The sequence below is a fragment of the Micromys minutus genome, assembly GCF_963924665.1.
Source record: "Micromys minutus genome assembly, chromosome: 22".
In the NCBI taxonomy this organism is placed as follows: Eukaryota; Metazoa; Chordata; class Mammalia; order Rodentia; family Muridae; genus Micromys; species Micromys minutus.
The window spans coordinates 44,546,732-44,563,607 of record NC_137957.1 but is presented as its reverse complement, the minus strand read 5'-3'; the positions used below and the strand labels follow the sequence as shown (position 1 = coordinate 44,563,607).

The following is a 16,876-nucleotide window of genomic DNA, read 5'->3' as shown; positions in this document are numbered from 1 at the left end:
CACACACACACACACACACACTGGGTGGTGGCTGTGCATATCCTTAGCGGCAGCACTCAGGAGACAGAAGCAGGGCAACCTCCAAGTTAAAGGCCAGGGCTACACAGAGAAACCCTGTCATGAAAAACCAAACACACACTCCCCACCAAGATGGTGTAATGTCTACTTCTGTAAGGCTGTAAAGCTTCCATCTGGTTTAAAATGGAACCTCTACCTTCATTCTTCCACAGCACATCTGCCGTACAGCTGTTGTTATTGGAAGCATTGGGTGCCAACGGTGAGTGCAAAGCAGCGCTAGACTCTGCTGCTCTCAAGTCTGGTTTGCTTTTCAGTGACGCTCCTCTCACAGTGCTGTGCTCAGTTTTGGTACTGTTTACTGTATCACTAACCTACAAGAAATAAAATAGTCCATCATAGCACGTGATGTGAGTGAAACTGAAGCACACATATAAAAACAGCAAAAATAGTTACAAGTACATTTGGGAAAGCAAGTTTACCAAGGGAGTGGTGGTGCACACCTGGGTCCCAGCCATCTGAGAGCTAGGGCAGGCAGCCCCAGTGCTCTAGGCTAGCCTAGGCTAGAAATAAGATTCTCAAAATAAAACTCATCAAACCCAAAACATAAAATTGTATCTCTAACTTTTACAGAATCACTCTTGAAAATTAATAGTTTTAAGAGATGTTTATCCACTTAACCTTCATGCTCCAAAGACTTGTTTTAGTTTAGCATGCTTACTTTTTACATGGTGGCTAGTATTACAAAGAAATCCTCATGTGACACGGGTGAGGCCATGAATCTGTTCCATTTAACATTTTTATTAACAGTGTGTTGACTGTGTGTTTGTATAAGGGTGTGCACGTGTAGTCAGAGGACAACTCTGTGGAGTGAGTGTTCTCCTTCAGCTTTTTATGTGGGTTCCAGGGACTGAACTCTGGTGGTCTGGCTTGCATAGCAAGTTCTTGACTCAGTGAACCACTTTGTTAGCCCGTATTCCATTTTCTTCCAGAGGTCCTGAGTTCAGTTCCCAGCAACCACATGGTGGCTCACAACCATCTGTAATGGGATCCGATGCCCTCTTCTGGTGTGTCTGAAGACAGTGACAGAGTACTTATATAAATAAAAATAAATAAATCTTTAAAAATACCAAATCAGACACATAGCCAAAAGATCTGATGACTCTTAAAAGAAAAATTTCAGCCAAGGAATTATTCTGTATGAATGAATTTTATATATAAAGACTCAATATACTAATATTAGTCTTATTTACTATTAAACATTTGGTCAGAAAACTTCTTAATACAAAGCCTGGCTGTATAGACATTTAATCCTGGTTACTTGAGAGGCTGAGGCAGAGAAATGGGTAGGGGTGAGGAGCAGAAGAGACAGAGATTTTTATTAGTGACATTTATTTACCTTTGTTGCAGTTCAATTTATCAATGACAACATCATCTGTTATATAGCCATGCAATCATGAAGATGACCTGCCTTCCTTTCAACACTCCACTGTTGCTACTGTTCTACTCATGTGTGTGCATGTGTGCAAACTCCATATGTGTGTGTGTGTGTGTGTGAGTGTGTTTACATTCACTGACCCATCTTGCTGGCCACTAGATATTTAATTTGTTTTTAATTGCTACTTGAGTTTTACCAAAGCATTACATGAATTTTGGCTCACAAGGAAAGAGTTAGGGTGGATTTCCAACAATGTATGGACTGGCCCTGAACATACTTCTGCCATTCTGTCCACATATTTATGTCAAGTGGCACTTTCGGCACTTAAAAATCAAAATGGCCATTAATCTTCAAAAACATTGAAGATGTTCTAAACCCTCCAGTATTAGGTATTCAGCCAAGACTAAGATATGTAAAATTTAACATCAGCATGCAAATTTGCTCTTATCTTTAGTGATGGTAAACTCTAAGTATACCAAATAATTACTTTTAAAGCAATTTCTCAGGATGGGGAGATGACTCATTTAATAAAATACTTTTAGCTCTGAGACTTTTCCAAAACACCCCATTCTTAGAATGTGAGACCCTAAAGAAACAAATGGCTGAAGTCAGACTCAGAGACGTTCCAGTCAGGCCAAGGCTGTGAGATCCCGCCTGTGCCTGACCAATAAAAACAATGGCCCAGAGTAATTCTCAGAAACACACAGAATATACTGACTGATAGCCACCTGGCCTCTAGAAAGCCCTAGAAAGGGTCCTGACGCATGTCATAGTTAGCTCATGTTCTAATCACCCAATTCTGAGAAGCAAAACAAGGACAAAACCCCTCGAGGTTTTGAAATATATAAACAAGGCTCTGAAAATGTAAAAACAAAGTTTTAGTGGACAGGTCAAGCTATACTGACCAAGCTGAGTTAAGACAAAACAAAAATGACTGATTTAGAAACAGCTCCCCTACCCCTTCCTATACTGAATCCCAAGGAGAATGCAAATTGTCAACAACCTTACTGCCAAAGTTTCTCCCTCCTTTCTTCCCCTCTTCCTCTCCTCTTCCTAAAAATTATACTGCTGACCAATGGTAAAATAGCAGTTCACCCCTCCCATAAAAAAAGTATAAAAGATGTGTGCTTTTCAAGTTCAGGGTTGACTCTCCCTGCAGGGATGAGCAAGCCCATGTACATGGATGGAATAAAAACCTCTTGTTATTACAGTGGTCTATTGTCTAATTGTGTTCTGTGGGTCACGCTCCTGAGCTCAGACTCCGAGGGGTCTTACAACAGAGAGAGATCACCAAGTTTTCACCTTTCGTTATTTTTCCTGTATGTGTGAGTGTGTTTGTGCATGTGAACGTGTCTACACATGTGTATGGAGACCAGAGAAAGCCTTGGCTGTACTTCCTCAAGAAGGCTGTCCTGTGTTTTTAAGAGATGGAGTCTCACTGGCCTACAATTTGCCAAGGAGGCTTGGAGGGCTGGCCTAGGACACCTGCCTCTCTAGGATGGGGTTACAAGCACTATCCACCACCCAGTTTCCTCATCTTCTCCGTGAAGAGAAGTGATCTAAAGCTAGAAAGTAAAGGCATGGTGGAATAAGGATTTTACTTATCGTTGCTGTTCTTCTGCTTTGGTTTTTGAGACAGGGTCTCGCTATGCAGCCCTAGCTACACTGGAACTTACTAAGTAGACTGAGCTGGCCTTGAACTCACAGGGATCCACCTACCTATGCTTCCTGATTGCTGAGATTAAAGGTGTGGTACCACACCCAACTATGACTTCATTTAGGAGGATACTGTTAGATACTGAAAGAAATCTAGAATGGTTTAAAGGAGTCATCTTTAGCAAGATCCAAGAACAGGAAGGGACAACAGTACCTTAATGTATACATAGCTTATAATACACACAGACACATATAACATATAATATTCATGACACCTTTGTACACATAATATAAATATAGTTTGTCTACTGAAATAGGCTACTTACAAACTATATAAACAAAACTTGTGAGACCTCCTTCCTGGACAACTACAGTGTTTTCTCCTACTCTTGGTCCCCAGTCATGCTCAGAATAGGCATATACCTCATCTCAGTCCGTTCCATGAAAAAGATCCACAGGTATCAACAGCAGACTACCAGAAGAAACTAAAGAACATTAATAAGCTGAGCCAGTATCTTACACAAATACTTGCCATGACTACTTCATAAAGAATAAGTAAGCTCGTAGCTGTTCAGTTTAGCTACTGATATTCTTTGGTAAATGAAATATAGAGTAAACTATGAAAGTATACTTAAATGATATTTTATAGATTCAGAATTAATGTATTATGCTATCTAGGAATGTCACAATATAAACATATAAAATGTGCTTTGGTTGAAACAGGGTTTTGTGTAGTTCAGGCTAGCTCTGAACTCAACAGTATAGCTGAGGCTGCCCTTGACGTTCTGAACGCTCTGACTCCACCTCTCCAATGCTGGGAATACAGACATGCACCACCATCCCTGGCTCATAAGTATCAATTTGAGTAGATTCTATTCATCCAATGTTGTATGCAATGAAACCAAGCTTCTCTTTGTAACAAGAAAATTCACTTCAGGCTTCCGTCACAATAAGCCTGTGAATTTTTTTCCTTTTATTTCTGTGGCTAGAGAGAGAATCCAGGGTCCCATGTACGCCACCAAAGCACTACTGAGCCTCCTCCTCATCCCTGTGAGAGCAGAGCTGCCTGGACATCTCCGAGACGAGTCTCATATAAAGCCAGGAGTAATCACTTATTCGGAGTAATAGACAGAAAAATGTCAACAACAACTGGGCCTCCAGCCAGAAGTACTCATCTGTCGTCACAGACGCTTCGACTTACACTGTTATGAAGGATGCTATTACTGCCTTGTCTGTGAGGGTCCGTCCTGCCTCCTGTGGGATGAGAAAGTTCACACTGATGTGCTCTTCATTAGCATCCATAAATATGTCATAAATATTTGTAATAGACATGCTAAAGATTAAAGTATCATCTTTACTCAAGTTTAGCTGATTTCATAATAGTTTACTTAATAGTTGCTGAACTCCTTCATGAAGACTGTAACAAATGTAATTATTTTCCAAGGGTCTATTCAGTTAAAAACACTTAAAAAAAAAAACAGTAAAGTATTTCTGAAAGCTAATTAAAAACATTTCTGGAACTCAAGTACTATAAATTTTAAAACTGAACCAGAATGAAGTCTATGTACCTTTCTGAGTTCTACCACGACAAACAGTAAAACATGTTCAGAGAGCTGGCTTACCAGGTATGTATCAGGATAGGTTAGAATTCACACATCGTCCTGAACCAAGCATAACCACAGGATTTTCTGCGGTGGGATTTAAAAGCACGTGAGCAGATGCATTCTGTAAGCATGACACGTATTTTACCTAGCATATTTGGTGCTGCTGAAGAATCAGAGGATGTAGCTTGGTACGTCAAATCAGTGTTCAGCTGCAGAAGGTAGCCCTCAACCGTAGGCACCTCGTCCCACTTGACATGGAAAGAGTTGGTAGTAGCTTTGATTAACTGGACTTGTGATGGCGCTGGAGGTTTCTCTAAAGAAAAATATCCATAAAATCCTTTTGTTTCAAATGCATCAGTATCTTGCCAGTAGTTTTGGTGTACAGAAGCTTTGAGAAGTCTAGCATGGGCACTGCACGCTGACTGAACAGACTCATGAAGCCAGTCAGTGCGATCACAGTGCTGTGCAGTTCTCATTCTATCCAGACTCCCATGAAATACACACTCCAGCACCAGACTACTTGAGGAATTAGACTCAGAATGAAAATGTTTAATCCTAGAAACCTGAAGGTCTACACTAAACATGACTAATCTTGTCTAAAAGGCTGAGGGGTGTAACTGAGTGTTATATAATTACTGCTTTGCTATTTTACCTTTACAAATTTTAATTTTTTTAATTTAAAGAACCATTTTTCGACCAACAGCATGCATGGCTAGAAACACTGTTGTTAGGAAAAATGACTTGGATATACTTTAGACAAATACTAAGTTTTAATACCCTTTAACAAAATCAGTATTACCCAAAGCACATAACCTTGGTTTAAAATATTGCTAACATTTCCACAACAAGTAACAGATCTTTAAGACTGAAGATTCTATATACAGTATCTTTTGGTCCTATCATCTATGTATACCTAGGGTGTGAGTAATCTTCACGCAGAGAAAAGTATGTTCCCAGCTTTTGATAGTTAGCTAAGCAAATTCATCTTTGTGATTTGCAGTCTACAAATCTTGTAGCTCAGCAAGCCCATTATTGACTTTATTTTAAAATATTATCTTTTAAAGATATTTTAATCATCATTTCATGTTTATAGTATACATAGGAATAAAGCCTTCGTGTATATCTGTGCATGCCTGAGCACACAGGCCAGAAGGTGTCAGATTCCTGGAACTGGAGTTACAGATGCTGTGAGGTGCCATGCTGCCCTCAGGGAGAGCTGCTTACTCTTAAACTGCAGAGTCACCTATCTTTCCAGCCTCACGTCTTTTTACTAAGGAGCAGCAATATACTGGCCAGAGCCAGTCCAAACTTGTTTCCTGAACAAGTTTGCTGAAAAACAGCAGAACTCATTTGTTAATGTATTTTGCCTAGGGTTACTTTCATACTTCAAGGTGAATTAGGGGACCCATATAGCCTGAAATATTTACTATATGACCTAGTACCTTCAACAAATCCCATATAAAGTCCTCCAACATCCCATTAATAATCTAAGCTATTTTTACTTGTCAAAGAAAGTTTGAATAAAAGCAAACATTTGGAGAGGTTTAGGGAGTAGACCAAACACATTTTAAGACAGAAGATATGAAGAGAATTTTAAAAACTGAAAATCCTGAAATAAATTTCTATGAAACTAAACAACTAGTTTCCAGACTGAAAGGGCGCAGTGAGTCTTCAGCACAGCTACCAGGTCTGCAGAGCCGAGGAGATGGCTAGAGAACACCTGAGCTTACTTCCCAGTCACCCAGTGGTGTGCTAGCGCCCATTCCAGGGGATCAGATGCCTCTGGCTTCTGCAGGCACCTGCACTCGCTTGAACATACTAAAATTTAGACCACATACCTACAGATAATTCAAAATAATAAAAATAAAACCTTCTTTAACAAGCAAACAAATATGCACCAAAAAAAGAATAGTGGGGTACTACCTAAGGCAGGAGAATTGCAAATTTGAGGCCTCTTGGGTTATAATGGAAGACTCTCTCTAAATAAACAAACAGAAACAAGCTACCAGCATCATAAGATTTAAAAATTGCAGGAATTAAAAAAAAAGAAATTCCAAAAGATGGGGTGGAGGTGGGGTGGTGTAAAAATGTCATTATGCTAAAAAGAACCAAAACTGGGACTGAAGGGATGGCTCAGTAGTTAAGAGCACTGGTTGTTCTTCCAGAGGGCCCAGCTTCAATTCCCAGCACCAACATGGCAGCTCATAACTGTTTGTAACTCCAGTTCCAGGAGATTCGACACCCAGAGGTAGACATACATACAGGCAAACACCAATGAACATAAAATAAACCTTAAAAAAAAAAAAAACAAGAACCAAATCTGAAAGCTGGGAAAACACCAGAGGAAAATGTAGGAAGACATCTCAAGTCGCAGGTATAGGTAAGGACTTTTAAACAGGAGTCCAGTCACTCAGAAAATAAAGCAATTATCAACAAATGTGACTGCATGGATAATTTCTACAAAGTGTTAATTGAGTAAGGAGCTGCCCACAGAGCAGCAGAAAGCCTTTGTCATCTATAATGAATTGTTGTCTAGAAAATACAAAAAAACTTAAAAACCTAGTAACAAGAAAACAAACAACCCAATTAAACAATGAGCTAAAGCTTGTCTTTGTATTATCCACATCCAGGTTGGTTTTATGCTAACTCAGCACAAGCTAAAGTCATCTGAAAGGTGGGAGCCTCAATAAGGAAACGCCTCCATGGGATCCAACCATAGATCATTCTCTCCCACGCTGACTTAGTGCTCAATGTGGGAGGGCCCAGCCCATTATGGGTGTGCCATCCATGGGTTGGTGGTACTAGATCTATGATAAAGCAGGCTGAACAATCCATGGGGAAGCAAGCCAATAAGTAGCATCCTTCCATGGCCTCTGCATCAGTTCCTGCCCTTCAGGTTCCCGCCCTGATTTCCTTTCATTTGGGGTATCAATATTGAAGTGTAAGCCAAATAATGCCTTTCTTCCCAAGTTGATGTGGTCATGGTGTTTTATCTAACTAGTATAAATAGTAAATATGTAAATCTCAATTTAAAAGACAAATCAGCAAACTGGATTTTCTCTATCTCTTTCTCTTTGCCAGTGTGTTCTTTTCATGAAAACACTGAGTCTCCAGGTTAGTTGTTTTGTCCATTGTTTTTCCCAACTTTCTAATAATCAACTTTTTGTGTACAAAAGCACCACAAAAATCAAGAATGCTGTTTGCACACTTTAATGTCAACACTAGGGACTTAAAAGTTTATCACTGGCCATATAGTGAGTTCGAGGCCAGCTGGGATATATAAGACTCTGTCTCTGAAAAGGCAGTTAATCTTCAGGGGAGGAGAATTAGAGAAAAGCATTACGATATGTATGAAAATACCATGATGGAACCCATCACTCTCTCCATGTGCATGTGATCTCTATGAGCATGTGAGCCCTGTGTGCAAGTGAGCCCTTGTGTGCAAGTGAGCCCTGTGTGCAAGTGAGCCCTGTGTGCAAGTGAGCCCTGTGTGCAAGTGAGCCCTGTGTGCAAGTAAGCCCTGTGTGCAAGTGAGCCCTGTGTGCAAGTGAGTCCTGTGTGCAAGTGAGCATAGACACGAAGTTCAGAAGAAGGTGCCCAATGCCCTGGGGATGGAGTTACACAACTGCCTCATGAGGATGCTAGGAAGGGAATGAGCTCTTAACTGCTGAACCACTTCTCCAGTCCCACAAAAGATAATCCTCATTAACTGGAATAAATTATCCTTTACAGTAAAGTAAAATACTTCTCCATGAAAAGTATTTTTAAAAAGTTACACTGAATCAAACTGGTAAGTCATTAATTGCCTTCTGAAACAAAGCCCAACAAAAAATGACATTAGATTTCAACAATACAATGACCAATAAAAGTTATTAGAAAGAGAGATGGCTCAGTAATTAAGTACTGACTGCCTCAGGGAGAGAGAAGTAATATACTTCTTTGGAGTGAGGAGTAGTCATACACATTTATCCACCTATTTCTAGTTCTAAGAAAGAGAAGAAATGATATTCCCTTTGTATCCTTAGACACAGACACTGAGCTCCTACAGTTTGAACTTACTTAAGCACTCTTACCTACCGGTATCAAGATACCACAGGTCCTTGCAGCAGACCTGACTGTTGAGAGCTTTTTTGTAGCCATCTCTTCCACTCCAGAAGTATAATCGAGTGCCAATTGCAACAGCACAGTGTCCCGCTCTCGGTCTTGGCCTTAAATTTTTTTTATCTTCCTGAGAATCTGATACTAGAGTAGTCCACTCTGCCGTATCTAAAAAGAAAGGAACACCCATGACTCCACTACTGCTCTTAAGTAGCAAAATAACAAAAATTACTTTATTAACAGACACCACGTCAATGAGTCAGTTTCCAAAGACTCACCTAGATTTAGGTAAGAAAATGAGCTGGTACATCTCCATTCACAATCATGGGGAGAATTCTCAGTATTTTCACCTTTATGTGGAACCCATCCACCAAAAATGTACATTCTAGACAACAACAACAAAAAAAAAAAAAAAAAAAAAAACCAAAAACTTTTTAAGTGATTTAACTTTACTTTTTGGACCAGAAAGAATGAACTTAATTTTATTTGTTGATTTAAACTTCAGAACCACTCACTCCCTATATACTACAAATACTATAAATAAGGAAATGAATTAAATGGTTTGGGTTTTGTTTTTTGTAAGCATTTACTATTCTAAGTCAGGATGGTACACATCTAAAGTCATGGGTACTTGGGAAGATAAGAATTATTTGAAGCCATGAGTTTAAGGGCACACTGGGAAATGAAACAAAAGCCTGTTGCAGCAGCAGAACAGTAACCAGAGAGAGCTGACAGTTTTTTAAAGCAGTAATGAATCAGAATTATACTTTGGCAAGAAAACTGAAGTGAAGAATGTTTGAACTCTAGTATGCCTGAGACCAGTGTCTTATAATACAGTAAGCACAAGCACCCATCTCTCTCTCGTTCTTGACAGCAGACACACTGACTTCCCCCAAGCAGTGGACCCTCACCTCAAACTGTGAGCAGAATTTGCCCTTCCTTCCTAAGTTGCTCTTCTCAGGGTATTTTAATCACATCAACAAAAAGTAGCTAACACAGCAGCCAAAAAAGGTGAAATGTCATATAACCTTGGTCACTGCCATGATTTAACTATAACAGCTTTTAGCCTGGCGAGGCTGTGGATGCCTACAGTTCCAACTGCACGGGAGACTGCGGTGAAACCTTGCTCCAGAAGCCTGATAGTGCGGACTTACAAGTCAGCTACTCAGGGAGGCTGAGGCAGGAAGATCACAAGTTAAAGGCCTGCCTGGACAAGTCAGTGAAACTTGGTCTTCAAATGGAAAAAAAAAAAAAAAAGGAAAAAGGTTTGGTAATATAGCTCTGTGGTAGGACATTTATGAGATACTTATAAGCCTCTCAGTTCAAACTGCAGCACTGGTAAAACAGATAAATAAGTAAGCTTAAACTTTTTCCCAGAACCCAAAGGTTCTTGTTGGAACACAGTCCAGGAGTGGAGCAGTGTGAGAACTCTGAGTGCATCTGGGAAAACTCCAAGAAAACAGGAGTCTTGAGACTTGAGTTTCTTCAAAACACACAAATGTTCTTGGAATGTGTGCTCACGCTCCTTCCGGGTATAGCGGACAGTTTACTTCAGCTGTTGTTATTTATATGCCTGTATGAAAAAAATATGTTTTGCCACATGTGGTTTTTCCTTGTGATTGAACACTCATGTGATCTTCTTAACCCACAGGTATAAATTTTCTGGTGCTCTGAAGAAAGTTGGCTATTGCTGAGAATTTAGTCCACCTTGTTTTTAGGCCCTGCTCTCCCAGGCTGACACTGCCAATGAGAAAGAATTCTCTCTAGAACATACTTTATTTCATGTGTATAGGTGTTTTTCCTGCATGTGTGCATAAGCATCACATGTGTGCTTTCTGCCCGAGGAGGCCAGCAGAGGCATCTGACTCACTGGGGTTGGAGTGAAGGATGTGAGCCACCAGGAGGCTGCTTGGAATGTAACCACAGAGAGGACAAAGCAGCTTAGCAAAGCCTGCTGACAGTTATGACACCCATACCAGGAAAGTCACAGCGGAAGCTACATAGGTATCACAGGCAGCAGTGACAGATAATGGTGTGCAGGTGTTTCTGCTCCCATAGACACATTACTTTAACACATGGGGGACTATTAAGTTTGGTAATCTGTTTCTAAGAAAGCTGAATCTTTACTTTTTTTGTATGAATCTTTCAAGTTGGTAAAAATAAAAAGACAAACAACAAATAAAAGCCATACTTGTTTCCTATGACACTGGCTGTATGAAGGCTTCGTGGGAGTGGCACTGTCCCTTTAGTTTCTGGTTTTGACCATGACATAGTTTCTAGAAATGAAAATAAGCAAATCAGGAATTTGATCTAATAATAGAAAATCGTCTCAATTTACATACTTAAAAAATAGAACAAGAAAAATATTAAAATAAAAAAAATGCTTCAAATCAAAATAAATCAAAAGATTTAAATGTTTTAGATTAAATTCATCCACACCACAAAAACTGCCAATCAGAAATCTATTTATGCATAAATTTAACATTTATATTGAAAATGTGTGCTTATTGCATCATTCATTTTGAGCTGCAAATAATATTTGATTTTAAGTTTTAAATAAGAGCACAATTTATAAGAGAGTCAAAGAGAAGCATATTTCCTATTGCTTGCTTCTAGAATCCCTTCAGAAAGAACTGCCCTCAGGGTTCCCACTGGTTAGCATATGTTGTGAAATCCGTGCTTCCAAAGGAAGACAAGCACACAGATCAGCAACCTACCCAGATACTGCTCTGGTGACAGAGGGCACCATGGACAACTGCACAGAACAGCAGGCACAAAGCTGGGCCATTCGAGACAAACCAAGACTGATGGTGATATCAGAGGAGGAAAATTACTACCATAACTGAACATTCATTTGCTCAAAATTATTATGTCTCATCTGTTCCTAAGACTATAAATGCTGACTAAAATCTTAGTGCAACTTGGCAGACATTTAAACAAAAGAACCGAATACATTAAAACTATCTTTTGCTAATCATAAAGAACTCCTCAGTCAAATGAAGATTACCTAAATCAAGCTGCCATAGGTCATCCAGACGAGCACCGCACATTCCACCAAAAACATACATCTTAGGACTCCCAGAGTCTTTTTTACAATATATAATAGCAGTGTGGGATTCTCTTGGAGAAGGCACAATGCCTTTGGTGGCTGGAATGCTCCAGCCCACAACACCAGAACCATGCTGTAGCTCCAACTCATAGAAATCATTTAAATACCTAGGATATCACAAAAGAAATTAAAACATTCAGATGATATATGTTTTATTTGCTTTTTATTTTGATTCATAAGCCTAATATATGCTAGCCACATAGTGGTTCATGGCTGCAATCTCAGTCCTCAGAAGTTTTAAGCAGGATGACCATGGGTTCCGGTCAGTATGAACCACACAGAAACACCCTATCCCAAAAAAGGGAGAGAAAAAGAAAAGGGGGCTTAAGAGATGGCTTAGTAGCTAAGAGCGCTTACCGCTCTGGAGGAAGACTCAAGTTGTGTTCTTAGTGCTGACATCTGGTGGCTATAAGTACCTGGAACTCCAGTTACAGAGGATCTGATGCCCCTTTCTTTCCTCTAAAGGAACCTACATGCACACAGTGTAATAAACTCACGACAAAACACACGTTTTTGAAAAGAAAAAATGTCTACCATATGCCTATTGTAAAAAAAAAATATACATAGTATGGAAGGACACTAAGAAGGAAAAGACTTCCAGATACTCACTTCATACACACTTATCAAATTCTCCTATGTCCTGGGTGCCTGCTATGATTTAATAGTGAAAATACAAAACATCTGGCCCATACTCTTATCAATGCCAACACTGGTGGCTTTAAAACACAGTCCCAAACATCTGATAGTCTTTCCCTCATGAGATGAGGTTCCTCTCCCCTTTGTTTTAGACTGATCTGGGACTGCTCTGAACAAGAAGACATGGCAAGGCTGGGTTGCAAAAAGCCATACATTCTCAACCACCATCTGCAACAGACCACCTGAGGTCTAGGTGTGCAGCTCAGGTGCTGGAGGGCTTGGCCAGCATCCAGGAAGTCCTGAGTTCAATCTTCAGTAATGCATAGCCCAAGGTGGCACATGCCTATAATCTCAGCAGTCTCAAGGTTACTCTTGGATACATAATCCAGAGCCAGCCAGGGATATATATATATGAGACCCTGTTTCAAAAAAATAGCCATTTGTAGGCATGATAGGTAATAGTCCAATTGAATCTATCCTTCAGCTACCTACCTCAGTTGAGGATAACCACTGAAGTTTTCCCACTAAAGAGTTCAGCCATCTCTTCTATGCCCTAATCATCTTACTTACAGTGTCTGTGAACACAATAAAAGTTACTACTTTGTATCATTAGTTTATTACACCGCACTAAATACCAGAACAGTCATTATGGACACTATTTTGGCAAATATTTGAAGACACTGCTTTATGAAATAAGCACTGCTTTGCAACCTTCTATGTGCACTATAAAATGTCACAGCAATGTCCTAAACTGTGTCTTTAATTTAGAAACTGGCATTACATTTGTTCTAACCAGCTTCTTTTCTTGAAAAACTTCTATTAATCTGTGACACATTTTTAACACAATTTTTGTTTTCTTTGCAAATGCATGTACATGTGGTACACATGCATGTGGGTACATATATGTGTGCATGCATAAATAAGAAAATAGCAGTAGGTGCCCCCCCAATCACTCTCTGCCTTTTATAATTGAGGTAGTCTGTCCCTGAACCTGAAACTTGGGTTTGTTTTGGCAAGAAAAAGTCTTGCTCAGAGTTTTGCTATTTCTGCCTCCTATCAGCTGGGATTACATAATGTCCACCACACCCACCTAGCTTTTTATTTAGGTTCTGGACATCCAAACCCAAGGTCCTCCAACTGACAAGACAAGAAGCTTAGCCTGCTGAGTTATCTTCCAATTCCAAAATGTCAACCCACTCAACTTCCTATTAATATTTTACTCAAGTATGAGGAAGGAAAGCAAAACATTTCAGAAAAAAAAAATTCAAAGTTTAGGGACCAGAGATGGCTCAATGATTAAGAACATATACTATTCTTCCAAGGGACATGAATTCACCCAGTGGCCCACAAACACCCATAACGCCAGCTGCAAGGAGAGCAGACACCTCTGACCTCACTGGGCATTCCAGCCACACAGACATACCATACACATATAATTAAAAACAAATCAGTTAACCTACCACTCAGGAAGCAGAGACAGGTGGATCTCTGAGTTTGAGGCCACCCTGGTCTACAAAGCAAGTTTCAGGACAGCCAGAGCAGATACGCCCTTCCTCAGAAGAATAAAAAATCTAAAAGAAGCATGCTGAGATATTTAAGGATGATGTTTCACAATGCCTGAAACTTCAAAGTGTGTGTGTGCAGGTAAGGCAGCTAGGCAAACGTGACAGCATGCTAGCAAGCTTGTGAAGAGCCCTCAGCTATTTGACTCTTTTCGCTTTTGTAAACTAGAACTGTTTCAAGTGGAACAAGAAAAAAAAGAAAAACAAAAAACAAAAAACAAACCTGAGGCTGCTGAAGCTTCATGTGTTTCATGGTGACTTTATATCATCAACAAACAACAACAAAAATCCATGTGGCAGTTACACCAACTTAGTCCCAAAATGACAAGATAATTTCCATTTAAGTGTGATTATTTCTGAACAGCTTAGTGAGACAGAATTATCAAATATAACAGAGGAAAACAGAGAAAAACAATAAATCAAAAGCAAACAAGAAAAGGGGAAATAAGGAAAGCACTATATATGGAAAGCATTTAGTAAACTAGTTCTTTAAACAGATCCACTCTAGGGCTGGAAGGAGCTTGGCAGACCAGAACACTGGATGCTCTTCCAGAAGACCCTCAGGGAGGCTCACAACCAGGAATCTGAAACTCGCTTCTGGCTTCTACTTGTATATACCAGACACACATGTACAGACATACATGCAGACAAAACATCCAAACACATAAAACAATAAACATTATTTAAAGATCCACCCTAAGTGATATCAAAAGAAACAACTAAAAAAAAAAAAAAAAAAAAAAAAAAAAAAAACAAAAAACATCCAAACGAAGATCAAGTGTTTGTTTGTTTGTTTCTTGGCTTGTTTAGACAGGGTCTCTCTGTATAGACCAGGCTAACCTCAAACACACAAGATGTGACTGACTCTGCTTCTCAGGGGCTATAATTAAAAGCATGGCCACCATATCCATCTAAGATCAAACTTTAACACAGAATTCCATGGGTATGGTGTGTGTGTGTTTATGTATGTGTGTGTGTGTATGTGTGTGTGTGTGTGTGTGTGTGTGTGTGTGTCTATGAAACATGTACACACACACACCATGCTAGAAATGTCATTTCAGCAAACCATGGAATAACTCTGTAACCACAGTGATATGTAATTAGGTATTAGGAATAAACACAACTTACATTTCAAAGACTAATAATAGAATTTAAAATTTATTTGAAAAAATAAATTCACCACCACAAACTAATTTAAATTATTTTAAAGGGGAGAGAAATAATAAAACTAGATAAAAATGTAAATTTTTAAAAAGTCTTTATTCTTACCAAAGACATATGCCAGGAACTGACAGCAAATGCCATCATAAATGACAGAAAGGTAATTACATCAATGCAACAATGAAATCTAACGGAGAAGCAAGCAAACGTTCTCTGTGAAGAGACAGGTAATAGACATTTGAGACTGTGGGGGCCTTAAAGTCTGTGGAAACAATTCACCTCTGCTAAGGATTTTTGGGGGAGTGGTATTTTGGCAGTGTTGGGACTGAACGGTGGAACTGCTGTTTTAACATAAAAGTCATCAAAGGCAATAATTCAATGAATGAGGGCATGACTGGGTTTCAATAAAACTTCACTAACAAAAATAAGAAACAAAGATAGTTTGGCTCACAAAGTGTAGCTTGTAAATCCAGAAGTCTTTGGAAAGACCCAGTTATTCAGGAATCACAACACGCCAGGGCAGGGCTCCAGCTCAGATGGTAGGATGCCTCTCTAGAACAGCTGGGAGAATGAAGCCCTCGTGTGGTCACATACAATCCCAGCACGCAGGAGACAGAAGCAAGAGGATGTAATATTCGAGGCCACCCTTAGCTACATACCAAGTTTGAGGCTAGCCTGGGCTATATGAGGCCCTGTTTTAAAGGGATGACAAGAGATGGTTTGCTTCAGTACTGGAATTACTAGAAGTGAACTAGGAAGAAGAGGAGAAAGCCTTGAAGTGCTCACAAAAGTAACTACGAAAACACTGATGTAAAAAGAAATGATTGGATCAGAAGAAATTACAGAAGTATTACTCTTTACAGTTTTCGGGAAAGACTGTCTTCTTATACAAGATATAGAATCACAAAACAGTAAAAGAAAATGTTGTCAAACTCAGAAAAACAAACTTGTTTAAAGCAAAGACCTAGAAAACAATATTTATTACATGTAGTTTGGCAGTGATGATGAACTACTTTAATTCCAGAGCGCTCAAGAGGCAAAGACAGGTGAATCTCTTGTGAGTTAGAGGCCAGCCCAGCCTACAGAGTAAGTTCCAGGTAAGCCAGGGCTACACAGGCCAAACAGAGAAACCCTGTCTCAAAAATACCAAACAAACAAACAAAAACAGAATAAATATTTGTAACACATGAAAGAAAATGTTTTCTTATTTAAACAATAAATAAGAAAACTTATTTGCTTTTAAGTCCAAAAAAGAATTTTTAATCCTTGAAAATAATTAAGAAGAAATGATGTCACCTAGGTTATAGACAGAAAGTCAATATTCTAGGAATGAATAATGCAAACATGAAAGTAGGAAATCAAACCCATTTACAACGCCATCCAGACAAATCTAGGAATTCACCTAGGTTTGAAAAGTAAAAAAATTGGCTGGGTAGAGTGGTGCATGCTTTTAATTCCAGCACTCAGGAGGTGAGACGGGAAGATCTGTGTGTTCTGATCGACAAAGAATCCAGGACAGCCAGGACTCTGTTACACAGAGAAACCCTGCATGGAAAAACCTAATAAATAAAGTGGTGGTGGCAAGTACCTTTAATCC

General features: G+C 39.3%; 1 protein-coding gene across 2 annotated transcripts in view; it reads right to left on the bottom strand.

Annotated features, from left to right (window-relative positions):
* The window catches only part of HCFC2 (host cell factor C2), a 32,813-nt gene that overhangs the window by 12,028 nt on the left and 3,909 nt on the right, over nt 1-16,876 (bottom strand). For both annotated transcript variants that reach the window (XM_080935789.1, XM_080935790.1), the window contains exons 4-10: nt 11,819-12,027; nt 11,003-11,087; nt 9,090-9,196; nt 8,791-8,979; nt 4,859-5,026; nt 4,311-4,363; nt 215-389 (exon numbers count right to left, since the gene is read on the bottom strand). In XM_080935789.1, the coding sequence (XP_080791915.1) occupies nt 215-389; nt 4,311-4,363; nt 4,859-5,026; nt 8,791-8,979; nt 9,090-9,196; nt 11,003-11,087; nt 11,819-12,027 (986 nt within the window). The remainder of the gene's footprint in view (nt 1-214; nt 390-4,310; nt 4,364-4,858; nt 5,027-8,790; nt 8,980-9,089; nt 9,197-11,002; nt 11,088-11,818; nt 12,028-16,876) is intronic.